The following is a 27,576-nucleotide window of genomic DNA, read 5'->3' on the forward strand; positions in this document are numbered from 1 at the left end:
AAACTCGTCTTAATATTTAACCACAAATTCAAACATTTACCATGCATATTTGGTACTCTTTGAAAAGACAAAGCCGCAAAGTTATAATTTTCTGTCAAACACAATTAAACTTTGGTGAAATTTGGGAGTTATGGAAAATTAAGAAAAAAAAAACAGGTTTTAAGACTTTTTATTGAAGAATTGCGCGTATGCAAAATCTGATTTCTCAACTGAACTTCTAACTTGCAAGAAAGCTTTTTCAAAATGATGTTTCGAGACCACACATTTAGAGGCAAGGCTTTTCTCTTTCAGCCTTGATTCGGTTGCCATTGCATCATCTGAATCGAGTTCTATCAGGATTTCTTGAAGAGCAATTAATGAAGCTTCTCTTACTAAGGCCGCCAAATCAGCTCCTGAGAAGTTAACGCATTTTTTATGCTGAGCTATATCCTCTAGCTTGCATTCGCTGCAAAACGAAGGTTGGGTTCCATTTTTAGTCAATGCTCGCAAGATGTCCAAGCGGTCGCTTGCCGATGGAATCGGCACAGGTAGTATCTAAGTACAAAATAACTTAATTTATAAGCCAATTCGGAACAAACCAAACTCATGAATGATGACTAAAAACCCGAGTCAAAATGAGGCATTTTGTATTTTGAAAAGGATTCCATAGAATGAAATTTTGTTCATGTCTGCTTAAATTAAGAAGTTTGAGATAATGGAAATTTTCGGCAAACAAATTGAGCCTTCCGACGCTTCCGGTAGACTTAAAATTAAAACTTTCTTGAAAAATCCTCATATTTTTCCACTTCGCTACTGCGAAAGCGCTTATCAGTCATCCATAGCCGGCATGATTTAGCGAACTTACATTAAACCTTGTTTTTTTATTAACCCCCTCCCAGCTCCCACCCTTCAACCTTTTGGACCTTTTATTCCGTGGGGGAGAGAGATGTCAACCATTTTTACCGCTGCCGGTCCACCTTGACAAAGCGGGTGACATTGGGACCCCTCCAACCGTGACCGAAGTGGGATTCGAACGCACGACCTTTGGGTTACAGGCCGCGCGTCTTACCCACTCGGCCACAGCTGATGAACCAAAATAAAACAAACTTTGTCAAATCTGCCTGGCCGCAAAAGTGCCGAGTCAATCACATCTGGCCTGTTCGTAGCTGCCAGAATGTACACACCCTCTCTGGACTCTACACCGTCCAACTCAGTGAGGAATTGCTGAACCACTCTAGAACCATGGTCCGAGTCTTTTCTCTTCGGACAGAGGGCGTCTATTTCGTCGAAGAAGATCACACAGGGGGCCGAGTTTTTAGCACGACTGAAAACCTAAAAATAATTTATTATATATATTAGTTTTATTATATAACTATTGAAGCTGGAGTTTAGTAAAAGTCTGTCCTTTCTAAATGTACTACTTGGGTAAACATGCGTATATTAAACAAAATATCGAAGCAAACAAAATTGCACCTTAATATAATTGGATTCTTTTCTCATTGTCGAAATTATTATATATATCTAAGAGGCTGTCAAATGTATTTAAAAATGAGGCAACGAGAACAATTTTGAAAGCCATTTTTAACAAAACTTGAGAGCTTGTTTTAGTTTGTAAAATTTCAGCTGACATTTTGTCCGAATTTTTAGTTTTGGTCTCATTATTTTTTCACGATTGGCCAAAAAAACTTTCTGGCATTTACCTGTCTGACTGCACGTTCGGATTCCCCCAAATACATATTGAGTAGTTCTGGACCTTTCACCGATATGAAATTGATTCCTGCTTCATTCGCGACCGCCTTGGCCATCAACGTTTTACCGCAACCAGGTGGTCCAGTTAAAAGTATTCCCGGAGGAGCCGAGAGACTAAACGCGTCAAACAAGTGACGATGCTTCACAGGGTAAATAATTGCTAGTTTCAGTTCCTTGCGAACTTCATGTAAAGCTCCCACATCATTCCATGAAACATTAGGAACTGTGATGAAACCTTCTCGTTTTGATGATGGTTGAATTTTAGTAACAGCCTGTTGAAAATCGCCAAGCTGTATTTGGAAATTTTTGTTTTCGTTTTTGTCATCGATAGTAACCATTTCGTTTTTCAACATCGAGTATTCAGGTCCATATCTGCTATTATCTGATATCAGATCGAATTTACAGGTACGATAAAATCCTATAAGAGCAGCTTCTCGTAAAAGAGCTTTGAGATCGGCTCCCACAAAACCAGGAGTGAAAAGAGCAACTGATTCTAAGTCCAATTCTTTCTCCAGTGGCGCATCTTTGCTGAGTGCTTTTAAAATTTCAACGCGATCATCAATGTTGGGCATGCCAAGTGAAATTTCGGTATCGAATCGACCCGCACGTCTAAGCATTGGGTCAATTATGTCACCAGAAGTTGTAGTTCCAATCACGAGAACTTTCGATTCTTTGTAACTATTTATTAAGTCGTCAAAACAATGCACAAACTGGGATATGATTCTAAATTCCATTTGCTTACCCGAACTCTCGCGTTTTTGAAGAATGCTGTCAATGTCATCAAGGAACAATACACAGGGTGAGTTATTTTTACAGAACTCAAACATCTCTCGGATTTTATTCTCGGAATCTCCTGACAGTCCCGAAATTAGCTCAGGACAGCTGACTTTCAGCATCTTCAAATTAAATTCACCGCAAAAAGCTTCTGCTATGAGAGTTTTGCCGCATCCACTGGGACCAGTTATTAGTAAGCCGCAGGCGGGCGGTAAATTTGTGACATCTGAAGAGTGCAAAAACTGTAGTGAAAACTGGCAGAGCCTTCTGACAGCGAATGATAGACCTCCAATGTGAGAAAAATTGATAACAGGTACAATCAATCTTGGTTTACTAACAAATTTAGGTAACCTTTTGGGGACGGATACGTTTCGTTCTTTTGACTGGTCCTCGGCGGAGTTACTAAGATTATCTTCGTTTTCAGACGACGAAGCTTTTATGTTTCTAGCATACAATGAGGTCAGAGCACCGTTTGTGTTGTTTGAAAGTTGATTTTGAGCCTTTATTTTAGATTCGATCTCCTGTTTTTTCTTTAAAGTACGTAATGCCGTTTCAATAGAACGGCTTAAAACATTTTCTTTCAGTCTACGGTAGTCTGGAAACATATCTCTTAGCACAATTGTGAGTTCAGAAATATTGCAATGAGCCAGTTCGGTATTTGTCCCATCTATATGTCGTTTGAGGCGAGATAACAAAACACGCTCCATTTTATGCATCTGAAAGATCGTAAAACTTAACCCGACTTCTCATCTTATTGGTGAAAAAAGAACAAAAACGAAAATAATTTAAAAAATCTGATTCAGAAACAGAGGCGAAGCAGAGCGTCGAACCTATTGCGATACAACAAAAATAGCATGACCTACAATCACGCGTAAATTGCGACGAAAGCCACTTAATCAAAAAAAGTTGTTTCAACTCCAGTTTCTTTCAACTCCGGTTTATTCTGTGGTGTTAGTATTCTATCTGGTTGGCTTGATTCCCAACCATCTGACTCTCTTTACTTCTATTAACGTTAAAATAATTCTTCCAGGTCTAGAAAACTCATATGATTTTGAATTGAATATGCGATGAAGGGATTCGTGACTGTAACCTCGTTTACTAGAATATTTTTGACCTGATTAAGTTTACAAAAAAGATTTTCTAAAATTTTCATATTTTTGGCTCAATTTTTCTTGAATCAGAAAACGAACACTAAAATTTACATCGAAACAGAATTTATGAAGTGAATTAAAAGCCCAGCAACTTTTAGCAGACATCCATTGAGCGCGTAAAACTTTTCAAAAAAGAACTTATAATATTTTAAAAACTAAATCAACCCCTAAAAAGACTCACATGTGTAACATTCGCCCGGAAGATACATATCGACGGAAAATAAAACTAAGTCCTAGGACGACTGGCTAACGTCTAAACAGAGCTTTACATGCTTTTAACCGTCTCTACCAAGTCAGTACTTTCGGTGGTGTTGTAACATTCGCCCGGAAGATACATATCGACGGATAACAAAACTAAGTCTTAAGACGACTGGCTAGCGTCTAAACAGAGCTTTGCATGTTTTTAACCGTCTCTACCAAGCCAGTACTTTTCGGTGGTCTTTCTTACATCAGGTCGACAAAAACGTTACTGTTCTCCGGCTTCGACCAGAACGCTCAAATTAACTGAATTACATGCAAAATTAGTGAGCTCATGGCTGGGTCTCAGTATCCCCAGACCACGAGGTCACTCCTAAAAACAGGGCTACTACTTATTATATTACTATTGTTTTTGTTCAGTAGATAAAAACCATCATCTCCATCGAAGATGGATCAACCCTTTCCCCCCAACTCCTAGCTTCTCATCCTTATCAAAATGAATCCAGTTGTTAATTAAATTCAATTCAGGACATGACAAGAAGCTAAAAGTTTATATAAAAGGCTAAAAGTTCCAGTCCCGAAACCCTTCCGGATTCTTGAATCCAGTGAATCAAGCTCCTCAAGTTCAATTTCACGCCAATCCGGAAGGCTGGTTCTCACCCTTCACCGTTGTTGGCAACGGCCTTGCAACTATTGTAGCAGCACAATAGTTGCAACTTGGAACGTTCTCTGCTATTGTAGTTCGTTGTCGTTTTTCTTTAATCTCGATTTTTCGTTCTGTTCGCAATCACAGATAAAGTTGTTCTGTTTTTCTTAGTTCTTTTTCTAAAATGGCAGTTTCTGACGTTTCTCAGAAATGTTACGTCATCTCTTCGAAAATTTAAAATTATAAAATACGGGAATATCCTGACCTTCACCGTTCTGCCAATCATCCGAATAACGTCGTTAATCCTTCGAAATCATCAACTCGGAAGGCTTACTGCTAAAAATTCGAAGTCTGCATAAATTGCATTTTGGCCATTCTGGTCGAATGTCACATACTCCCCGGACAGTCCGGTCAATGTCCTCATTGAATCGCACTATGTTCAAAAAATGGTTACAGTGTCATCGAACAGAATTTACAAAATGCACGAAATTACCTTTATCTACGTCACATCGACTCACTGCAGAATATAAATGGCATCATACTACATCACTATAGCCTTCAAATTCTCTCATTAATCTGCACTCTGAGGATATGACTTAAGATAAAACATATTTTCTGACTTCCAGTGTCAATGTCCCGATTAAAGCTTTTTCTCCTAGATTTAAAAGGTGTTGGCTTGCAGGACAGTCCTGCCAACCAACAAGCTAAAATTATCCTACTATGCTCCTTCCCTTCGGAAATCTTGCTTGTTTATTGTCCTGAATATTAAAACCAAGAAACTTTGTGGTTAGAAAGAACAATGTAACAACCTCCCTCTTCAAGAGATTACTCAAGTCTTTCATGTCACCACAAAGTGATCAGTCTTCCTAAGTGATTAAAAACATTCATGCAGACTGAAATATTTAAATATACTCTCCTCTTAAGCCTTTCTAAATAAATAATAAGTGAGTGTCTCTAAAGCCACTTCAACTAAAACCAAAATGCAAATTTATAAATGCAACAATTTCAAAACTCAACAAAAATGTTTCAGTTTTCAATTACAACTTGGTTGCTTGGTTTCTCACTTGAGTTTTTCACACACATAAAACAATTCTGAGTTTTGACTTTTCTTCATCATTCCTTTGTTCTCCTCTTTTTTCGTCGTTTAGAAGTTCTAAAACTTCTAAATTCTTCTAATTTTCTTTCTTGCCGCCTCTTGTTTTCTCGACCATTCGTCAATGCTCCATTTCCTCCTCCTGTGACACTGACTCCGCACTTTCGGTTTCCGTGTCTTGTAGCACGTCATTGACTATCCTGACGCTGTTGGAAGCCGTCCTCCAACACTTCTGCTCTTCCACCCTCTGTTTACAGCAAGGTAGGGGATCCACGTTTGATTCTCTGTTTCTACAGAAGCTGTTGTGGAGACACAACGTCACGTTTCTCTCCAAATCTTCTTTCAGCATCTCTGCCTTCTCATTTCCACTACGCTCGCTCGTCCTGGAAATTCTTTTCACAGCGGTGGTCACTGCATTCCGATGGGTCACGAAAGCTCGCTTGAAAGCTCCTGCCTCAATGTCCAGCTGATATTCACTGTATACTCTGCCATGCTTCGACATATGCTTTTTCGCATACTCGTACAACCATGCAGTCATGTTAGCTCTGAACCATGGCATCAATCGTTTTCTTGCCCATATCTTCTTCACTTCCATTGGAATGTTTAGAATTTTGCACATTGTCTCAAAAAGATCTAAATCTTTTAGACAATCTAATTTCTGCAATTGTTCTCTCGTCGGTGCCTCCTGTCCATTATTTTCTCTCACATGAGCTTCCAGCCATCGTATCGCCATCATAACTCCCACTATCACTATTGTTATGGGCTGTGATGAATCTGGTAAACCCATGGAGAGCAGCTCTCCAGAGTCCCAGATCAACACCAGATTACTACGCTTGGGATACCACCAGGTCTGCAGCAAGCAGTGGCAAGGAAACTCGTCATGTGTCAACATGATGCTCCTCCAATTGCGTTTTCCTGAAGCTTCCAGCAATGGTTCCACTTCCATCATCACTCGGTGGATTTCATCATTCTCGTCTACTGCATTGTAATCTGTGACAGTTGATCCTCTCTGTTTCTGTTTTTCAAAGTCACTGAAGTTCCCGCTCACATATCCCATGAACTTCTTTCCTAGTATTGACTCCAACTCCTCTTTGGTTCTCTCTGGAACTGCTGAGAACATCTTACATAGTAACTCGTAAGACTTTTCAGACATTCTCGCCAATCTCACGCACTTTGGCACTGAGAAAGCTTGATCCACGATCGTTCTTGTACTCTTCACGTCCACAGCCACAAAATGTACAGGGTATCTGCTCTTGCACATTGGAGCCAACGTTGAACCCACCAAATATCGTGCTCCTGATGGTCTACAATAAGTTTCGCTGTGTCTGATGTTCATCTCTGTTTCGATTGCTTCCCTCCATTTTCCTATATACTTCTGCTCAGTCTGCAGAACTCCTGGGAATACTTCTACGCTGATGGCTGTGACCATCTCATGTTTCTGTTCTAGATTCAATAGTGACTCTAAAGAACCAAACATGCTGTAGAATCCTAGTGCTGTCACTAGATTCACATCGGTTCCTCCATGGCAACCTGCTATCAGTTCCGTTTCCGTTCTTGCTTTCATCACTACATTTCCAAACAATACTGTCAACTGCTTGTGTTGTTTCTCCAGGGTTTTCACACAGTCTAGACTTCCACAAACGTGACGCTCTAGTCCACAGACTTCCGCCAGACAGCTACCAGGTTTGACCCAGTCTTCTGGTCCCCAGCCAGGCAACTCCACTTTATCTTCTCCGTTGCTCTTAGAGGCTGTTATCATCACATTATATATGATGTTGAGGTCACGCAGGTTACAGTCCGCATTCAGTTCCCTCTGTATGTCTTGTGTCGCCCGTAATATTGAGTCAGCGTTGGGACTAGGACACCATGATGGCTTCATCAATTCCCACACTGCCATCAAGCTCGTTCTCAGTAATTCATCTGAGAATCCCAACCCAAATTCCACTCTCTTGTCGGATTTTGGTACTGAAGGTGCAGTCACCTCTTCTTCCAAGACCAATCCCAATTTGGCCTGTGGATTGTTAACGCTCTTAGTCGTCACAATTCTGGACGTCCAGAATCTTAGTAACACCGCCTGCTCATAATCAAAGAAGCAATCGCGTATGTCTTCACTCAGGAAAGGATTGTATGCTATCCCTATAATCCCGGACACATAGCTATATGACTTCTTCTTGATCGGTCCACAGTATTCACTGGATTTCGGCAATGCTCCCATAGATTCTTTAGTGAGCCTCAACTCCTTGTTTGAGAATCTCCTGATCTCGTCTATCTTTTTCATGGGTTCCAATTCTTCAGGTTCTTTCATGTTCACCCTCATCGGTTTACTTTGCTGCATATCCAGCATTGCTAGTAAGAACATGGCTTTCGCTCGCTCATCGCCTTCCCTCAACATTTTAACACAAGTGTTTAATGCAGGTACTGAAATCTGCTCTATCAGGAATCGAATGAAACAGAGAGCGTCTCTCCGCTTTGCACACGCTACTGCTGCTCCCTCCTGGACTATCAGATCCCTCAGATTCGTCATAAGGAAAACTTTTTCCTCCTTTGATCTCTTCCTTTCTTCTGAATCATATTCTTCGCGAGTCAGTCCCATCATGCACCAGGCGAGCCTGAGTTGTAATTCTGTCCTTACGTAAGGTACTGCCACGAGAGCATGTATTCTTGGCGTAGTCCTCATTTCTTCTTCGAAATACCTCAATACTACTGCTTTCCATGGAAGGCTCACTAACTGCTCGATCGTCTCCGCCTCTACGTCAGACGACGCCAAAGTTCCATACGCCTTCTGCTTGAGGGTGGTGCCTTGCAACATCATTTCCAGATAACCCTCCATGGCTTTTTCGTCTTCCAGGGCCATTACATACCCTCTAGCCGAGTTTCGGTATTCCAACATCTCCATGTATCCACCGGTGGGTTCATCTATCGACACTGTCTCCGACACTGTTAGTCGATTGTATTCCACTGGTGTCAGTTGTCCTGCAACACTTCCTTTTCCATGATTCATGGGAGATGGTTTGAAGTCCCTCATTTTACTCTCTCCACATTGACTGAGTATTTCCATTTCTAAAGTTGCTCCAGTCAGAGTGCGGTCACTCCTTTTGGATTTATAACCGGTTGATTTTATCCCTGCCATGAGAATGGGTGGCACCATCGCTATATCAGTTAATATTCTATCTGTGCCGGACAATTGATAATCACCCTGCCCCAAATCCATGACTTCTTCGACTCGCTTCCTTTTCGCTGAGTTACCAGCTTTCATCGATATTTCTGAATCCACTTTCGTCTTTCCAATTCTCCTCGGCATCACTCTGCTGCCTAACTTCATTTTCATCGCATTGATTTTATCAATCACCATTTTCGATCGCATCGTTCCTCTCCTGGTCCTTGACAGGTACACCACCTCTCCTTCATTGTCCTGCGGTGTCATCTTGATGGGAGAATTCGCTTCACTCTCATCAGTGGCTGAGTCGATCAATAACTCACTCAGTCTCCCTTCACACTCATCAAGTTTGTCAAGTACTTCTCTCATCAAGGGTTGATTGAGACCTGTTTTGAGAATGGACTGGGTCCCATAGCTCTGAATCACAGTCCAGACTTCTTCCATGAACGCCACTCTGTCCAGCTTACATCCCGTCCTACTCTCGTGGTCTCGGTGATGTACTTCCCATTCTTCTTCGGGCAGCGTTCCCAAGAAAGGTACTCTGGCTGAGGCCTCTATTCTTCTCCTTCGAGGTGATTCCATGAGGATTCTCTGGTCGTTATTTCTTGAATTGCCAGGAGAGCTGCTCTCCGGCAAATTCCGTTTCATTTCCATAAAGGCTGACGGAGGCTCCAGTGTCGAGGTGCCTTCATCCGCTGGCTCAGTTGCTTCCAACGTATCCGCATTGTTTTCAAGATCACTGAAGATGTTAAAATCCAGGCTGGATGCTCCTCCTGTCGATGCCCTGTCGTCTTCCCCACCAGCTTGATCTTGTTGCATGGGTTCTTCAGTCTGACGGCTTCCACCCTGTCCGTCATCTTCTTCTGACTTATCCTTATTCGAGTTCGATGGTCCTTGTTCGTCATTGTCGGCTTCTTCATGGAATCTCGGTATGAGCAATGTACCGGCCGATTTATCTTCCTCTTCTCCATGGACCACTTTGATTTCTTCGCAGCCGAAGGGTGCTAGGAAAGTTCTCGTCTGCAATACTCCTCCAACTTTCATCTCCTTCCTCACACTGGTCAGGATCAATGAGGCTTCAGGCAATTCTGTCCTGCCTCTCATTCTCATCGGAGCTAAGCCTAGTCCTTTCCATTCCTCATCAAATCTTCCAGGCTTGGGAGTAGCGGCGTTGCTTATTCTCCTTCTCGTCGCTTGATCCGTGTATGCGAATCGTGTGTACTGTAACACGGCGGCATTTCTCCCTACGAAGCATGGATCCATCGTCACCGAGAAATTCCCTACTCTCCTTTCATTGGCTTCGAATGCTCTCAATCTAATAGTTTGTACTACGGAGACTGCTCCGAGCAGCATCCTTCTTATCAGAGGGAATTCAGGGATTGCTTCCGGTAGCTTCTTGTAATCGCCCCAGTCCTTCGTCTCTTCTCTCACTTTGTGATAGGCTGCTGTGAGACGAGGCACTCTGGTCATTTCACCATTCGTTTTGTCATAGGGCCTCAGATTCCAAAGCTTTGGAAACACCTCGATGTGCCCTCTTTCTACTTCTCCCATGCGGTCACAGAAGTGATCGTCAAAATTGATGACTGTCATCTCTGGCTCCGATATTTTCGCAAATAACAGATCTTCACTCATGAGCTCTCGCAATGCGTGCTGCTCACACCAGCTCAGTGTACTACCGTCCACTGCCGATATGAGGTTCAGGTGCAACACCGACCTCCTATATGCTTCCACTTTAACTTCAGGGAACGCAAAGGTGACTGCTGGTCCATAGATCACTGTCACGAACTCCGTGACTCCTCTGATCAGCGCCAAGGGATCGATTCTCATAGCTAAGCTCAAATCTGTTAACAGCGGCATGCCTCCATCATGTCGTCTAACATCTTCCTCTCTTTCAATTGTCTCGTCTTCTCCGGTTCCAAAGCGATTCTGCTGCAAGAGATACTGGATAAGAGTGTGTCTCAGGTCTCTTATTTTGTTCCACGAGTCTGTGGATTTCTTCATATCCAGATTCCTCACTCTCTCTTTCATCTGCTCTGGACAACGTGCCAGTTTCATCAGTCCTCCCAAATTTCCGTGGGTTATTGCGATCAGTGTCAGAAGTCCATCTAGTCGCAGGTTCTGTATTCCATCCGTAAGCAGTATCGCCGGTCCTTTTACAAAACTCTCCGCTCCGAACGTCACGAACAAGGCTATTAATTCCACTATCGATACTTTCACTACTGCTTGGAGGAATTCCTTTATCAAATAGTGCGAGACTTTCGGGTAAACTTTTGCCAAGAAGGACGCGGTCCATCCGGCTCCCAACCCTTCTAGCATGCTGTCTGTCCTTTCAAATCCCTCCTGTCCCTTCACTTCCTGGGTCCAGAAGGTTTCCAGAGTAATCTGACACATTCTGTTCACGAACTCAGCTGTCTTTTCTCCGGCATTTTCCGCCAGGTTCACCTCCTTCAACAAGTAGGCGTGTATCTTAGTGATCATTACTGGGCCTTGCTGAAAAGCATCTGCACCCAATGCCGCTACTCTCGGATTCAGGTGTAGCCACTGGTTTGCTTCCGGCTTGGTTCTCAGCACCATCGCTTCCAGATGAGCTCTCGTCTCCAGTGAATTCTTTCTTCTCGTGTCTTCACTCGACACTTCCATTGCTCGGAACCACAAGTCGTTGGACATCGCCGTGATCACTCGATGGTCGTCATCTATTCCTGGTTTCAGTTTGAGTTGCCGACTGAAGTTGGACAGTTCCAACCCCAGCACTTCGTCCAACACCAACATGTGTAGCGCGTGGTCCTTGAACCCTCTCATCGCGTTTGAGATATCTGACCATACTGCAGGCAGTTCAGCCTTAAGTGGCCTCAGGTTCTCCATTTCTATCATGCGATTCGGGGCTGATATGATCACATCATATTTTCCCTCCGAAAGTAAGGCTACCATTGCATACACAAATTTCAGTCCATCCGGGAGATGTGCATATCCCGGAGACAACGCAAATACTACTCTCAACGTCACTTTATCGAATGGTCCCTCCTTTGTCGCGTCTACCACTTCACCCATCGACTCCAGGATGTCTTTTATCGCTGGCCATACTGCGTTTTCTGCTGTTGCAGGATCTCTGAGCCTGCTCAGAAAACCTCTACTGTGTAGATGGTCATTGATGCCAGCAAACACAATCGTTATCGGGTTCATTTCTGTCTGCCTTTGTACCCCTATAGCCAATGACACTGATTGCAATAGGTCTAGGTCAACTGCGGCCAGCATTATGACGTCCGGCCAAAACAAAGACTTAGAGGTGTACACGAACTCTGAATTCGCTACTACCATGATTTTGGCCTTCCTCATCTCTGCTTTGTCGTAGGCGGCGAAGATGGTCTCATCTTTCTTTATCGCTGTCAATCCGCCATATCTCTGGGCATCACCATCTTGGTTCACTAGTTTTGGGTACACTCTCTCCTTTACATGACCAGGTGGTGTCGTCAATTGCCTAAATATCTTCACGTGTTGTCCAATCGGCGCTCTCGCCGTCAGGAATCTTCCTGGCCTTTCTTCACGATTCCTCTCATCATGGTTCAATCTCACATCTTGCAACGGTCTTGCATTCACAGGTCCTATTGTGTTGTTGGAGGGCAGTCCCTCCAAGTCGGCAAATCTCAAGGCCGTCGTGGAGCTGAAATTTATGCTAGCGGCTATCAACCAGTCTACGCCGGTTATCGAGTACAATCTGCTGACGGATAGCGTCGCTCCATTCAGCATCCTCCTTGCATCTTCGATGAAGCTCACTCTCTGTAGGTCCAGCTTCATTAGTTCGTCTTTGTATATATGCCAAGGAGACGGTATGGATCGCGACCACATCAATGAGCCTCTGCTCGGTCTCTCCTCTCGACTGGTACTCGTCGTCTCCGATCTAGTGTCCGATCTGGATGTGCCTGCTACTTCCTCGATTGGTTGGTTGACAGGTCCTATCCTTTTCCTAGGATGAATTGTCCATACTGTTCTTTCCAAGTTTGATTTGATTTCGATTTCAAGTTTTGACTCAAGTGAGCAATTAAATGATCAATCAGGATCTAGAAAAGGAATCACGACTGTCACACTTGTCAGTTTCACCTTAACATATATCGTTAAAATTTGCTTAAAACAGTTCAGATAAAAAGATATTTATCCTAAAATTTATTAAAATCAATTGGTTTCTAAAATTTTGGAATTCGACCTAAGATTGGACAGTCCAAACTTTGGATCTATTCCCAAGATCGTCATTTAGTTGTTCATGGTCACTAACGCTTACTTACCCATGATCTTAATAACCTAACACATAACATAACATAACATAACACACATATCACATATTACATGCAACTTGGTCCTTTGGCCTAACACCCTCTCGCACATCACTCAGCCTATACTTAAGTAATATTTCTTATGTAGATATACTTGTATGTTCGTATCAGAGAATATCACGTGTACAAGCGCGTACAATTCCCGAGGATGCAGTCTTCCTCTATTTGGATCGTACACTGGAAGCGAAAGCTCCTTCACGTCCATTTCCACAAGGAAGTCCCTCAGCCTCGTCAAAGACAAGACTAGGTTTTCTGGGTCCACATGCTGCTTCTCCGTCGCCCTCGTTACCAAGAAGCACAAGTACTTTCCCGGTATCTGCGACACCGCCGGAGGTAAGGCTGCTACGCCCCCTATCCCTGGTCTTTGCTTCCAAAGGAATTCCACGTTTTTATATTCCCTCTTAAAATCTGCCGCTAGCGCCGTCCTAAAACTCATGTCTGCGGTGATAGCTACCGCACATGTTCTGTTTGTGAGTATGAAATCACTGTCTGTTAGTATTATGTTACTAGAATATTCATTTGGTAAATTAAAATATGACTCAACTACCCTGCCTATGTCAGGTTTCTTAGGTTCTTCACCTGTTTCTGCTTCTAAGTCTCCTGTTTCTCTTGCTATTCTCAATTTTTTTATTATCAAGTTTTCAGTGTGGGTAAGTCCTACCCCCACTCCCCGGACAAAAATATCCATCGGCGTCCCCGTCGATCGCATACCGTGTATTAAGTCAAGATTAGAAGCTGGAATTAGTAGTCGTCCTTCCTGGGCAGCCCAGGAAGGATCATCTCGTTCGGTCTTAATGTATTTCGCGCTTTCACGATCTACGTATTGAATCGTAACGTTGGTCTTTTTAGGGTCTGATGTCATTTCGTTCAGCCACTCTAAGACGCGCAGGTTCGTCAGGTCTTGTTCATTTGACTGCTGTTGCTCATCGTCGAATTCTACTTCGGGTTTCGACCAGTCATCAACCCACTCATCGTTGTGATCGTCGACTATGTCAATGTCTTTTGACACGGTTATTTCCTCTAAACCCACTACTTCCTCCACTATTTTCTTTAGATCTATCCTATCCACTACAAAGTCGTCACCGTAAGGATTGTATTTCTTTCTTTGTCTCGTCCCGTCCTTCTGATGAGTCTGAATCGTGAACGGAAGATCTGGTTCCAAGTTCTTGGGAACCTCTGTCTGTTCGGGATCCCGCCAATCCTCTTCTGCGTAGGGTAAGGTTTCATCTTCCGCTTCGATCTGTTCGTTTGGATCCAGGTCCAATGGTGTATCCGTACCTTCCTCTACGACCTCGTTTCCATCGTTCTTCTCCCTGGTGCCCTTTTCATTGACCTCACAAGCAGGATCCATCATTAAATAATCCCCTTCTTCCATGTCTGCAGGTATACACCAGTCTTCTGTCGATGGATTGTGTGGCTTGATGTTCTCGTAGTGGGCGGCCCGGCCAGTACTCAGTCTATAAAAGCGTCCCTCCTGGTGCACCTCCGTAATCATGAAGGGTCCCCTCCACTTTTTTAGAAGCTTCTTTGTTCCTTTCGGTGGTATAACGTTCTGAAATACCCATACGTAGTCTCCCACCGAGTAGGCTTTTGCACCAGCTGCTTTCTTGTCGAATCTTTTCCTCTGCCTTGCCTGTGCTTGCTGAGTATTTCGTCTACACAGATCGTTCAACTCCTGTTGACGTCTGATCACATCCCTCACGTAAACCTGTGGAGATGTTTTCTTCCCCTCATACTCTGGGTAGAAGAATGTCAAGGGTAAAGACTTCTCGTGTCCCGTCAGCATCATGTGTGGACTGACCCCAGTGGTGGAGTGTTGCGTGCTATTATAAGCTCCCATCACCTGTGGAAGGTATCTGTCCCAATCGGTCATGTACCTGGAACAATATACCCTCAGCATCGACACTAACGTCCTATTCTGTCTTTCCACTAAGCCATTCGTCTGAGGATGGTATGTTGTGGAGTGAGCCTGAGCGACTTGTGACCGTCTCATAAGCTCTTTCGTAAGCTCGCCTACGAAAGCCGTTCCATTGTCCGATTGAAACGTCATTGGACAACCATGTCTTGCTATCCACGTATTGATCAGGTGGTCGCATGTCTCTTCCGCCGAGGCAGTTATGCAGGGCACGGCCTCTGCATACTTCGTGAAGTGATCTATCATGACCAATACTTGGTTGTAACCGCTGTCTGTCATGCATATCTTCTGGTGATCTATCTGCACCACCTCGTTGAATTCAGACGACTCAATCGATTGTAAAGGAAATCGCAACTTCCTAGGATCCTTGACCTGTTGGCATGACAGACATGCTGTCACCCATTTCTCGCATGCCTTTTTCATCCCAGGCCACTCAAAGCGCTTCAGGATCCTCTGATACACTTTGTCGATCCCTTGATGGCCCATCTGATCATGCGACCTGAATAATAGTTCTGTCTGATAGAGTTGCGGCAACACTATCGCGTTATATTTGTATAAGACCTTGTCTTCTTCTCTTCTCCTGCAAGCCACGATCCCGTCCTTGTTCAGATATAATCTCCCCTCCTTCTGCATGAAGTATTGTCTCAGGATCCTATAGCTGTCTTCTTCTAGGTCACCTTTGTCAGGTGCACCGTTTTCTATCCACCTTTTTAGGTTGCTTGTCATGCGATCATTTCTCTGCGCCCTTAGAAGGTCCGAGAGTCTGTATCTCGCCTTCAAGTACGTCTTCATGACCCTCATCTGACTATTCAGCTCGTTGGGCTGATGTGTGTCTTCTTCCATCTTAACACACCAAATCTTCGCCAACGGTTGTGTTTCTTGCTGAAACGGTTGAAGATCAGTCCTGACTGCCTCTTTCTGTGGCAATAAGCTCATCGAACGTTTCGATACTGCTATTGTTTCTAAGTCATCCGCTGCGTTGTCAAAGACACTTTCGCTCGGTATAAGGTAGCGATCGCTGTCCGGATCCTGGTACACCTCTCTGTCCAGGTTTCTCGCCCGAGTTTCCACTAGTAGCGTGTGTATCGCCAGTTCTGACAGTTCTGATCCCGAGGTCGAATCCCTGTCTGAATAGGTGTTCATTCTTGAGCTTTCTGACTTATCATCCGTCGAAGGTGTTGTGCTGGAGACTGCACGCTCCTCCAGATCATGTCCGTATTTCCTTCGCATCCATCTGAACTCCCCGGACAAAACCTTGTTCTCTAGGTCCTGTTTCTCATCAGGAATTTTCTCGTCTATCTCGGACTCCCCGGACAAATTCACTTGTCCCGGGTGTTGATCTTGTGATTGCTGGTTCTTCTCCTCATCCTTCTCCCCGGACAAATAGTCTTGCGGCAGATTTTTTCCTACAACTTCACCCTCTTTATCCCGGTCTACAAAGGTGACAGTTTTCTTTTGCTTGCCGCTCTCCTGTCCTTTCTGTCCGTAAGAAGTACTGGTTAAAATCTCCTGGGGTATTGAGGATACTAGTTGCTGAACTATTGTCCTACAATCCCTCTCGTTCTCTTCGTGGTGTCGTCTGGACGGCATGATCTTCACCTTCTCACTGACTGTCAGCGATGCCACTGCTGCTGTCCACTCGGGGTCATCTCTGGTCACTTCTCTTTCTAACAATCCACCCAGCATCCGCATTACTTGTGATGTGACTTGCACCGTTTTATCCAATAATGAGAGGCTGTTTATATTCATGCGAGAGAGTTCCTGCTGGACCAGGTTCGAGCGCAGCAACAGATCCAATGGGACCGGGTCCTCCCTTGACAGGATCTTTATCTCGGCTGCTTTCTCTACAGGTAACTCAGGATGCCCCGGAATTGGATGTCCAGACTTATCCAACCATCTCGTTAAGGGAAGCGCTTCATAAGTTTCTCTGTCCAGAAACGAGAATCCCTCCTTTACTTCCGCCTGATTGGCCTGCTTCTGTTCCAATCTTTCATAGAACTCAGTTTTCTTGCTGAGACTGTCAGCATTCTGATGTTTATCACGCATCCTATGTTCGATTATCATATGGTAGCCATCCAATCTTACTATCCATCTACCAATATAACTCTGATCCATCGAGTAGGTCTTCAACCAGGATAACGCTCTGTTGTCCACGCGTAACTTGAAGGGAGCGCTCCCCAAGTATGCACGGTACTTTTCCACGAAGGTGACTACTGCAAACATTTCTGCTTTCGGTGCGCCATATTTCATCTCTGTGTCACTCAAGACCTTGCTGCCGTATGCAATGGGACGGAGAACCGTTCTTCCGTTCCATTCTTGCTCTTGATGCAAGATTCCTGAGATGGCCACCACCGATGCGTCTGTGTCGAGAACATACATGCCCTTTTCTGTAGGCATGCCCAGCACTGGCGCTTCGCACAGTTCCCGCTTTATGTTCTCGAAAGCAACTTGTGCCTCATCGTTCCATTCGAACTTCTTCCCTTTGTTGCGCATCAGCTTCTGCATCGGATACACCTTGTCCGCATATCCTTTAATGAATTCACGGTAGTAATTGGCAATTCCTAGGAAGCTCATGAGCTGTGTGTCCGTTCTAGGAGCTTTCCATGTCAGCACAGCCTCTACTGCTTCTGGATCTGGCCTCACACCATGCCGGTCCACCATTCTTCCCAGGTACTTGATCGAATCCCTAAGGATTTCACATTTCGATGGTTTGCATTTCAAGCCTGCTCTTTTCATACATCCGAAGACCTCATCGAGCCGATCAATGTGATCCTCCAGGGTCGGTGTCGCTATGACTACATCATCCACGTAGCACATCAAGAGATTCCCGTACTTTTTGGTCACTCCTGTCAGAGCCTGAGCCATCAGCCTTTGAAAAGTTGCTGTTGCATTGCACAAGCCGAAGGGCATCCTCTTCCACTGGTACAACCCCAATTCGCACGCGAAACCGGTTTTCTCTCTGTCCTTCTTTCGCAGAGGAACCTGCCAGAAGGCAGAACCCAAGTCTAATGTGGTGAAGAACTTTGCATCACCAAGTTTGGATAGGCTCTCGTCTATTCGCGGTATCGGGTACGCATCTTTAATCGTTACCGCGTTCAAGTAACGAAAGTCGCAACAAAATCTAAGCTGCCCCCTTTCTTTTTCGCCATGACTACCCCGCAAGCCCACGGCGATTTCGAGGGTTCTATCATGTCGTATTCGAGCAACATTTCTATTTCCGCTCGGCACGCTTCCGATTTATGTGGCGTCATTCGCCTTGCGCCTTCCCTATGGGGAACGGCGCCCTCTTCTAGTTCGATTTCGTGTTCGACGAAATTACAGCAACCGATGTCCGCCTTATGTTTTGAAAATACCTCGGCGTTCCAATTTAGGAGGTCCCGCAATTTTTCAAAATCTCCCTCACCTATTTTTCCTTTTAAATGTTCTATTTCTGGCAAAACCAGTTTGTCAGAATCTAGTTCATATGACGAGGGGCGTTCCGGAAAATTCGAGCAGCTTGATAAGCCGTCGTCCGTTTCGGATTTCATTGAAAACAATTTATGAATAGATTTTAATTCATTAATTCTCTTTAAGATTTTATCTTTATTTGCATGATAAGGACAGTCTTTCACACTATATTTCTTCGAGTTTTCTGTCTCCTCATAGTCGGTCCTCATCGGCAAGGCGTAGCCAAGCTTCTTTCCACGCTGGATTGAAACCGTGGTGTCCAGTGTGTTCAACAACACACTGACACACAGTCCGTTTCGCGTTACCGAGAAGCTCCGGCCTAAAATCACCGAACTCTGACTATTTGGATTCGGTACTAAGCAAACCTGTTTACTATCACTCAACGAATTTAGATTTCTCGTTCTAAAAATTGCTACTACAGCTTGTCCTGGTTGTAATTTTACTTTTCTATCCAAAAAAACTGGTACCTTATTTTCGTCTGTTATTATCCTATTAATTGGTCTCTTAACATACTTTCGGTCCGGGTTTCTAATCCGTATCAGACCGTTGTTCAAATCAATCATCACGTCAAAATTCCTGACAAAATCTCTGCCCAAGATGAATTGGTCGGCATCGTCCAGATTCTCTACCACCAGGAAGCTCATCCAAAGATCCCGTCCTCCCATGTGGAGGACCGTTATTGGTGTTCTTCCGGCTACGTAGATAGCTCCTCGATTGACTGCAGCCAGTCGGAGATTCGTTGGAATCAGATCTTCCCGCGTGAAGCCCATTCTTTCCCAAGTTTTTATCGGCATCACACTCACTACCGCTCCTGTGTCCAGAAGCCCTGTGACTCCGATTTTTGTTCCGTTGGTGTCGAGCAGATGTGCTGTCACATCTGCTTCATATCCAATGTGTACTGCGTCTTGTTCCATCATGGCGTCATGGCCTATCCTGCGGACCTTGAGTTCCTCTTCTCCCAAATAGATCTGCCCTATTTGGTCATCATTTGTTGTTACATAAGTCCTGGTGTAGATGCTGATCCCATCCACGTTCAGCATCACTTGATACGGCCCATAGACTTCTAGGTAGCGTCCATGAAGTTTCTTCATGCGAGGGCCACCCGTCGTTAGTAGTGCCCTCACAGCCCTCGACTCGGTGCGTGGCTCCATCTGCCTCAGATAGTCTGCATATGTGTCCAAATGCATCAAAGTGAACTCATACGGTTCACTCAGATTTCTGATTACCTGATGCCCTGCCACCGAGATTATCGACTGTGTTTTACTTCCTTGCGGTGCCATACCGAACCTCTGACCAGAGATAACATTAAGTTTCATGCTCAAGCTGCTTGGTGCTTTTGCCTCTTCAACTTCCGTTGCTTCAAAGGCGTTCAGTTGCTCCTGTAATTTTTCATCCTCCAGCTCGAGTTTCACCTTTTGCTCAATCTCTTTCGTCACTAGTTCCTGCTGTACTCTATTTATAGCATCCCTCGCAGCTGCCCTATAATCGATTTTGAAGTCATCGGCCGCCGTTGCTGGTTCCGGTTCACATGCTTCCTCTGTTACCGCTTGCATCTTCTTTGCCACCAGCTCTTGAGGTTTATTCTTTCTGCGTGCCTCCGCTTCACTCAAAAGTCGAGCCTTGCTGGCTTTCACTCCTGACAAAGCTTCTTCATGTCTTGGATGCTTGATGTCTGCCACTGCATCCCAGAATTGCGGACAATCTGATTTAAAATGACCTTCCAAGTTACAAAAGAAACACCTCGGGCCGAATTTCGCAATTACTCCTCTCATGAAATCCTCATGATCCAACTCTGATGCATCTTCGTCCTCGAGGCTAAAGCCTATTGCTTTCATGCCTTGTTTGTAAGCTGGGCATGCTGACACATGATGGTCTGTTTAACTGCAATTAGCACAAGAACGTCTCTTGTCCATATCATCCCTCGGTTTGTACCAATTGTTCCCTTGGTTTGCTGGTCCGTTGTTAAAATTTCCATAATTGTTCTTGTAATATCCAGATCTCGAAGGAGGTTTCAACAAAAGATACTCTTTTGATTTGAGCCTCAACTCCTCCGGTGTTGGCGCATTAGTTGATAGTGGTGTGTAATGCGTTGCTAGCATCGTACGAAGTTCATCATTTTTCACACCATCGATGAATTTTGAGGCTACAGCCAGGTTCATCCTTCGGTTTGACTCATCCGGTTGGCTGCGTCTTCTCAGCATTTCCAAATCATCGAGAAACTTGTCTATTGTTTCATCTTCTCGTTGCCTCCGTTTCTCGAAGCGCATCATCGCCTGGTGCCCCTGCACCCCTGATCCGAAACGGTTTAACAAGATTTCGAAGATTTTCTCAGCAGTGTCACGTTGATACTGTTTCTTGGCCATGACACAGTTCAGGGCTGTCCCTTCTAAGTTGCTGGTGAGCGCGCTGCATTCCTGTCTCTCCGACAAGTCCTCTTCCTCGAAATGCAGCTTCATTACCTCTATCCAGGTATCAATACAGCCATCAGATTCGTCTTTGTAGCATCTTGGCTTCTTAAAGACTCTTCTGGACTTCTCACTGCGTTCATTGGTTCTAGATAACCTCGTCAGGAATGTCTCCAAAGACCTGTTCAGGGGTTCAAATGCTGTGGCCATTGCCGTAGCATCCCTTGAGTGTCCCGCTTGAGTGTCCTCACACCTTGTCGAAGGCTCTGTGTGCGGTGCATCCCTGCAATCCGAATCACCATGAGCGTTTCCTGCTTGACCTGCATGACTCCTCTTCGGGCTTGCATGCCCCCTGTTGCGGGAATCACTTCTCCCAGTCGCATGTCTGCCTTGCGTTGGTCGTTCGTTAGAGGTCTGTCTGTTCCCCGTTGAATTTGCTCTACTGTTCGGGCCCCATGCTGTATTACCCCTCGTGGCATAGCCTGATGAACTGCCCCTGCCTCTAGTGGATCCATACGTCTTCCTCCTTTGATGTTCATTGAAGTTCACCCTCGGTTCCCTGCTGGGACCTCCCGAGTTCGGCTCTCCTTCTTTTGGTCCACTCTTGCTGCTTCGTAGCCCGTCCAACCTATCCATGATAGCCTGCGTTCGCCTCTCCATCATCGCGTCTATCTTTGTGTCAAGAGACCCAAGAGACTGCTCTTGCTGAATTCTTAACTTCTCCATGTCGGCTCTTAAGCGTAACTCCCTCTGTTCCGCCTCTCTTGTCATTCGCGACAAGTTCCTCGTCATATGTTCGTCCGTTCTTTCTTTCAAGCGTTTTTCGCTTCTGCCAACTTCTTGTCTGTTGCGGTTTATTTCTTCCCGCAGACTTTCTCTTTCAATGTGAACTGCTCTTTCTAGTTCACTCATCCTTATCGACATCTGTTCATTTTGTTCTCCTAAACTGCCCACTATGTTGTTTAAGGCTTCCTCTAGTGCTGCCCCGTTATCCACGAGTGGCGTCACTAGTGGCAGTGTAACCCTGTCAGTCCCAGGTAACTTCGTGCTTGTCGAGATCCGGGCCTTGACTCTCTGCTTCAACGTCTTTTCATTATTTATTTCTGGATCCATTAACGCATTGCCTAGCCCTCTGGTTCTACTCTCTTCAGGTTGTGGCTCCGAACTTGTCCTAATCGCGAAGTCCTTTGACTGGCCCGGTGTGTTTGCCTCCTTGCTTATCGTTGTCACTACACCAAATGTGTCCATGGTTCCAGTCTCTCTTCCGACGTGTGCCTCACTCTCCTGGATCGAACTATTGAGGCTGACTTGAGATCCAAAGTCACCTTGCTCCTCTTCATCGTCTTCCTCCTGGGACTCACCATCGTTTCCTGCTCCTCCTCCCATGCTGAATGGAAAGCTGTTTCCGAAGGTGTTCTTCATTCTTTCTGAGAACGATGATGAGGTTGTTTGTTTCCCAGTTCCGCTTGCCATCATAGTGTTGTCTGTCGGAGATATTCTAGTTGCCGTTACTTCAGTTGAGATGTCGGACAGTTCCGACATCTCCTCTCGATCCAATGTCCCGGTGGAAGTGGCAAAATCGTGGCCTTGTTCTACCGGGGTAGATTCACTCGCCAGCCTTCTGCCTCTCCCTTCCAGTTCATTTACTTCCTGGTTGTCATTCATGGTATGGTCCGTATTGACCTCCACTTCCAACAGTTCTCTTCGCTCTTCTGAGGTCTTCTGACTTCTCGTTTCAACCATTCTGCCTGAAACCGTCTCTTCCTTATCGGACCGGGATCGCTTGATCCAATCCACAAAAGGATCGGTCATCGTTTTTCTCTGCTTTTCAGGTATGAATTTCCTAGAGCTATTACCTCGTTTTGGTATCCTTGACTTGTCTAAACTCATTCTTTATTTGTCACTTTCCTATGCCCACTCTTGACTCAATTGCTAGAGACCTTATAGTTTTATTAACAATAATAATGACACAACACAATAAATTTCACCAGATTCTACTAAATAGTGACCACGAATCCCTGTATGTTGTCAGAGTACAGTTTGTATAAAATTTATTCACACTAGCCGATTATCGGTCCAAAGATCTGGAAACTAGCACAATATGATGTTATCAGTCAATTTAAAAGATAGTGTACTCACTACCCAATCAAACACAGTTTAGGTTGATTTAAAATCAAAAACAAAAAATATATATTGACACAATATGAATGTATATATTAAAAACGTATGTGTCTTGTACTCTTAGTCGGTCGCAGTACAATAGTCGAACCTGTCTTTTAAAGAAAAAGCTTCCCCTGCTTGGTGCTGCACCAAACAGACAAAACTTTGAAGGCAGTTATTTTCTCAAGTGGGCGTCTATTGCACCCACCGAGTGCTGTGTTACCTTTCTGCCTTCGGACTGCCCGAGCTAGACCTACTAAAATCCTCAGGGCAGTCACTTTTCCCAAAAACGTATTATGTTCCAATCCACACCAATGAGTCACGCTCTTTTTAATTTAGACTTAGTGTCGCGAATATCCGAGTTCGGACCTGTTTTGTATTAGTCTGGTTCTTTTTGAAAGGCAAGTTACCAGTGCAGTCACTGATACCTAGCCTGTGTATTAATAACCTAATACCTCTCGCTTTTTAGTCTTTCTTTCGTTTACCTAAGTCCTTAATAAAATAATACCCCTCCGGATTGGCACAAATAGGACTCTTCCGGACTGTCAGAATATGGACCCCTCCGGATTTGGACCCCTCCGAGTTAGTTAATAGTAGACCCCTCCGGATTTGGACCCCTCCGAATTAGCAACTATAAGACCCCTCCGGATTCGGACCCCTCCGGTTTTGTGGAAAGTAGACCCCTCCGGATTCGGAGCCCTTAGCTCTGTCAAAGTAGCTTTCCGTAGTTTTCTTAATTTCAGCTTATACCCCTCCGGATACGTTCTGCGTTGCTTTTATGCTGTTTGAATTAACTGGGAAGGGTATAGGGTCCTTTCCTAGACCCCTCCGGATTGAAGTTAAGGCACTTATTTGACAATTCACACTAACGGTGAAGGGTCTTATCACTTGCCTAATTTCGACTCTATTATGGTTGTCTTGTGCCTTCAGCCCTACCTTTTTGTCTAGAACTGTCTTAAGTTACTTAGTTCAATCGCTATCAACTTTTGGTAGGGGTATAAGGGTTTTTTAGAAAAATTTATAAAACGTGAAGGGTGTACCCCTCCGGATTTGTGTAATTTGCTAAAAACAATCTCAAAAAATTTTCTCGCTCGCTTTTTCGAGTAATTCTCTTTCCTACTAGTAAGTTCTGCTAATTTCTGATCTATTGGTACCAAGATCAACTCAATTTGCTCAGTAGTTCCAAAGTTATTAACTAAAACGTCTTTCTTCCAAACTCAAAAATTTTCTCTCTTATAGGTTCCGCCTAGCTTTTTCTGCAAATCTGGTCCTTTCGACCTAAAAATTATTGATCTGAGCTCAGAAGGCCTATAATCTTCTAGTTCAATGCAAAAGACCCGATCTAAAACGCTTTTGTAGAAAAAATTTGCGAAAAACTATGCTACCTGGACCCCTCCGGATTGATGAATCCACCAAATCAAACACGTTATGTTCGATTACTCTGCAACCCGGAAGGCTTTCGGGTAGCGGGTTTTAAAACTCGTAGATTCACTAGTCGACGTTGTCCGAACAACTATTTTTACTGTCCTAACTCAAAGATTTCAAAAAATTTTCTGATTTTATAGTGTTTCTTACTATCAAAAAATGGGAAAATTCGGTTTTTAGTTCCAAAATAGTTCCAACCACTTCCGGACTAAACTTAACCAGTTCTATCTATTATAGTAGTGCAGTTACGATGTAACACACTAACTTAGCGCTTTTTTCCGTTTCAAAAAATATCGATATCTCAAAAATCGCGACTTGTGGGGGGATCAAAATATCGCTATTTTGACCCTAAAAACCGGTCTGTTTTCGTTGTTTTTCACTGAAAAACGATATAAGACTATTAATATAGGCTATACAAGTAATAATATTAGTAATACTAAACCCCTCCGGGTTTGTTTATTATCCGAATTAAGGTGCTTAACTCGGATATTCGCAGTTCGGTGAAGGGTCACTACAGTGCAGCACTGTCGAGCCCCCCACAGATTACTATCTTACTTTTTGTACCAAAAGGGATACAAAACTTGTTAACGATACCCAACAGTCGATTGTTGTTGTCGTTGAGCCCCTTTTTGTTGCTCCTTGTACTGCTTGCCGGATCGGTCTTCACCCAAGACCCTTCCGAATTGAGCGCAAATCAGCTGACCCTTCCGGATTGAGCGCAATTTATCATTAACGTGCTTAAATGCTCAAATAACCCTACAGTACAAGCCTCACAAACGGGCTACAAAATTGATCGTAACGATCCTGACTGATATAAATGCCTGTAACAACAATATATCTATCAACAACAAACGGGGGGGTTGAATCACATCTTGTCTGGGGGGATGATTTCTACTGATTTTTTACTTTTTTTACTGTTTTTGGTTTTTTCGGTTATTTTTTATGTTTTTTGTTTTTCTTGGGTACTATACTACTTTTTGTTTGGTTTTGCTTATATCTTTAAGTGTTTTTGGTCACAAACCACTCAGGGGATGAGGGGTTCATGATTCCCCCCACCCTTCCTGGTTCGTGAATTTTCGGTCTTAACTAGGTTAAAAAACTATTCACGGTAATCCGGAAGGCTTCCGCGTTCCGAACTACCCTTCCGCCCCGGCTGTTTAGGCCTATTAAGGGCGTTAATGTGAGCATCCGCTCGGCGCGGAGTGCTCGTTAACGGTTCCGCCGGTCATGATGTTATGAAAGAATAACACCCAGGAGCGCCATAAAAACATACATGTAACATTCGCCCGGAAGATACATATCGACGGATAACAAAACTAAGTCTTAAGACGACTGGCTAGCGTCTAAACAGAGCTTTGCATGTTTTTAACCGTCTCTACCAAGCCAGTACTTTTCGGTGGTCTTTCTTACATCAGGTCGACAAAAACGTTACTGTTCTCCGGCTTCGACCAGAACGCTCAAATTAACTGAATTACATGCAAAATTAGTGAGCTCATGGCTGGGTCTCAGTATCCCCAGACCACGAGGTCACTCCTAAAAACAGGGCTACTACTTATTATATTACTATTGTTTTTGTTCAGTAGATAAAAACCATCATCTCCATCGAAGATGGATCAACCCTTTCCCCCCAACTCCTAGCTTCTCATCCTTATCAAAATGAATCCAGTTGTTAATTAAATTCAATTCAGGACATGACAAGAAGCTAAAAGTTTATATAAAAGGCTAAAAGTTCCAGTCCCGAAACCCTTCCGGATTCTTGAATCCAGTGAATCAAGCTCCTCAAGTTCAATTTCACGCCAATCCGGAAGGCTGGTTCTCACCCTTCACCGTTGTTGGCAACGGCCTTGCAACTATTGTAGCAGCACAATAGTTACAACTTGGAACGTTCTCTGCTATTGTAGTTCGTTGTCGTTTTTCTTTAATCTCGATTTTTCGTTCTGTTCGCAATCACAGATAAAGTTGTTCTGTTTTTATTAGTTCTTTTTCTAAAATGGCCGTTTCTGACGTTTCTCAGAAATGTTACGTCATCTCTTCGAAAATTTAAAATTTTAAAATACGGGAATATCCTGACCTTCACCGTTCTGCCAATCATCCGAATAACGTCGTTAATCCTTCGAAATCATCAACTCGGAAGGCTTACTGCTAAAAATTCGAAGTCTGCATAAATTGCATTTTGGCCATTCTGGTCGAATGTCACATGTAACATTCGCCCGGAAGATACATATCGACGGAAAATAAAACTACGTCCTAAGACGACTGGCCAACGTCTAAACAGAGCTTTACATGCTTTTAACCGTCTCTACCAAGCCAGTACTTTCGGTGGTGTAACATTCGCCCGGAAGATACATATCGACGGAAAATAAAACTAAGTCCTAAGACGACTGGCCAACGTCTAAACAGAGCTTTACATGCTTTTAACCGTCTCTACCAAGCCAGTACTTTCGGTGGTGTAACATTCACCCGGAAGATACATATCGACGGAATATAAAACTAAGTCCCAAGACGACTGGCCAACGTCCAAACAGAGCTTTACATGCTTTTAACCGTCTCTACCAAGCCAGTACTTTCGGTGGTCTTTCTAACATCGGTTCGACAAAAAACGTTACTGCTTTCGGCTTCGGTCAAAACACTCAAATTAACTCAATTACATGCAGAAATAGTGAGCTCATGGCTGGGTCTCAGTATCCCCAGACCACGAGGTCACTCCTAAAATCAGGGCTACTACTATTTATTGAATTATTACTGTTTTTGTTCATTAGATAAAAATCATCATCTCCATCAAAGATGAATCAACCCTTTCCCCCAACCCCTAGCTTCTCATCTTAGTAGAATGAATTTAGATGTTAATTAAATTCAACTCAGAACATGACAGGGAAGCTGAAAGTTTGTATAAGTTAATAAAAGTTCCAGTCCCGAGACCCCTCCGGATTCCTGAATCCGGGGAAATAAGGATCTTATTTTCCTTCCGGAAGGCTGGTTTTCCAATTTTCACCGTTGTTCGCAACGGCCTTGCAACTATTGTAGCGACACAATAGTTGCAACTCGGAGCGGTGTCTGTTACTTCTGCAATTCGTCGTTGTTTTTCTGGCACAATTCTCGTTGTTCACGCTATCGCAACTAATGTTGATGTGTTTTTCTTCCGGTTTTCTGCC

General features: G+C 44.0%; 3 protein-coding genes across 3 annotated transcripts in view; all 3 read right to left on the reverse strand.

Annotated features, from left to right (window-relative positions):
- The window catches only part of LOC134854122 (cytochrome c oxidase assembly protein COX15 homolog), a 248,534-nt gene that overhangs the window by 82,111 nt on the left and 138,847 nt on the right, over positions 1 to 27,576 (reverse strand). The window lies entirely within an intron of this gene.
- LOC134854121 (hypoxia up-regulated protein 1-like) overlaps positions 1 to 27,576 on the reverse strand; it is a 506,694-nt gene that overhangs the window by 13,546 nt on the left and 465,572 nt on the right. The gene's annotated exons all lie outside the window — the stretch shown is intronic.
- LOC134854329 (nuclear valosin-containing protein-like) lies at positions 153 to 3,230 on the reverse strand. Its single transcript, XM_063870542.1, has 3 exons — positions 1,680 to 3,230; positions 1,087 to 1,311; positions 153 to 534 (listed from the first exon to the last, which is right to left on the reverse strand). Exons 1-3 carry the CDS (start codon positions 3,216 to 3,218, stop codon positions 160 to 162), a joined length of 2,139 nt encoding a protein of 712 aa, XP_063726612.1. The 5' UTR covers positions 3,219 to 3,230; the 3' UTR covers positions 153 to 159.

Source organism: Symsagittifera roscoffensis, chromosome 9 (assembly GCF_963678635.1).
Source record: "Symsagittifera roscoffensis chromosome 9, txSymRosc1.1, whole genome shotgun sequence".
Classification (NCBI taxonomy): Eukaryota; Metazoa; Xenacoelomorpha; order Acoela; family Convolutidae; genus Symsagittifera; species Symsagittifera roscoffensis.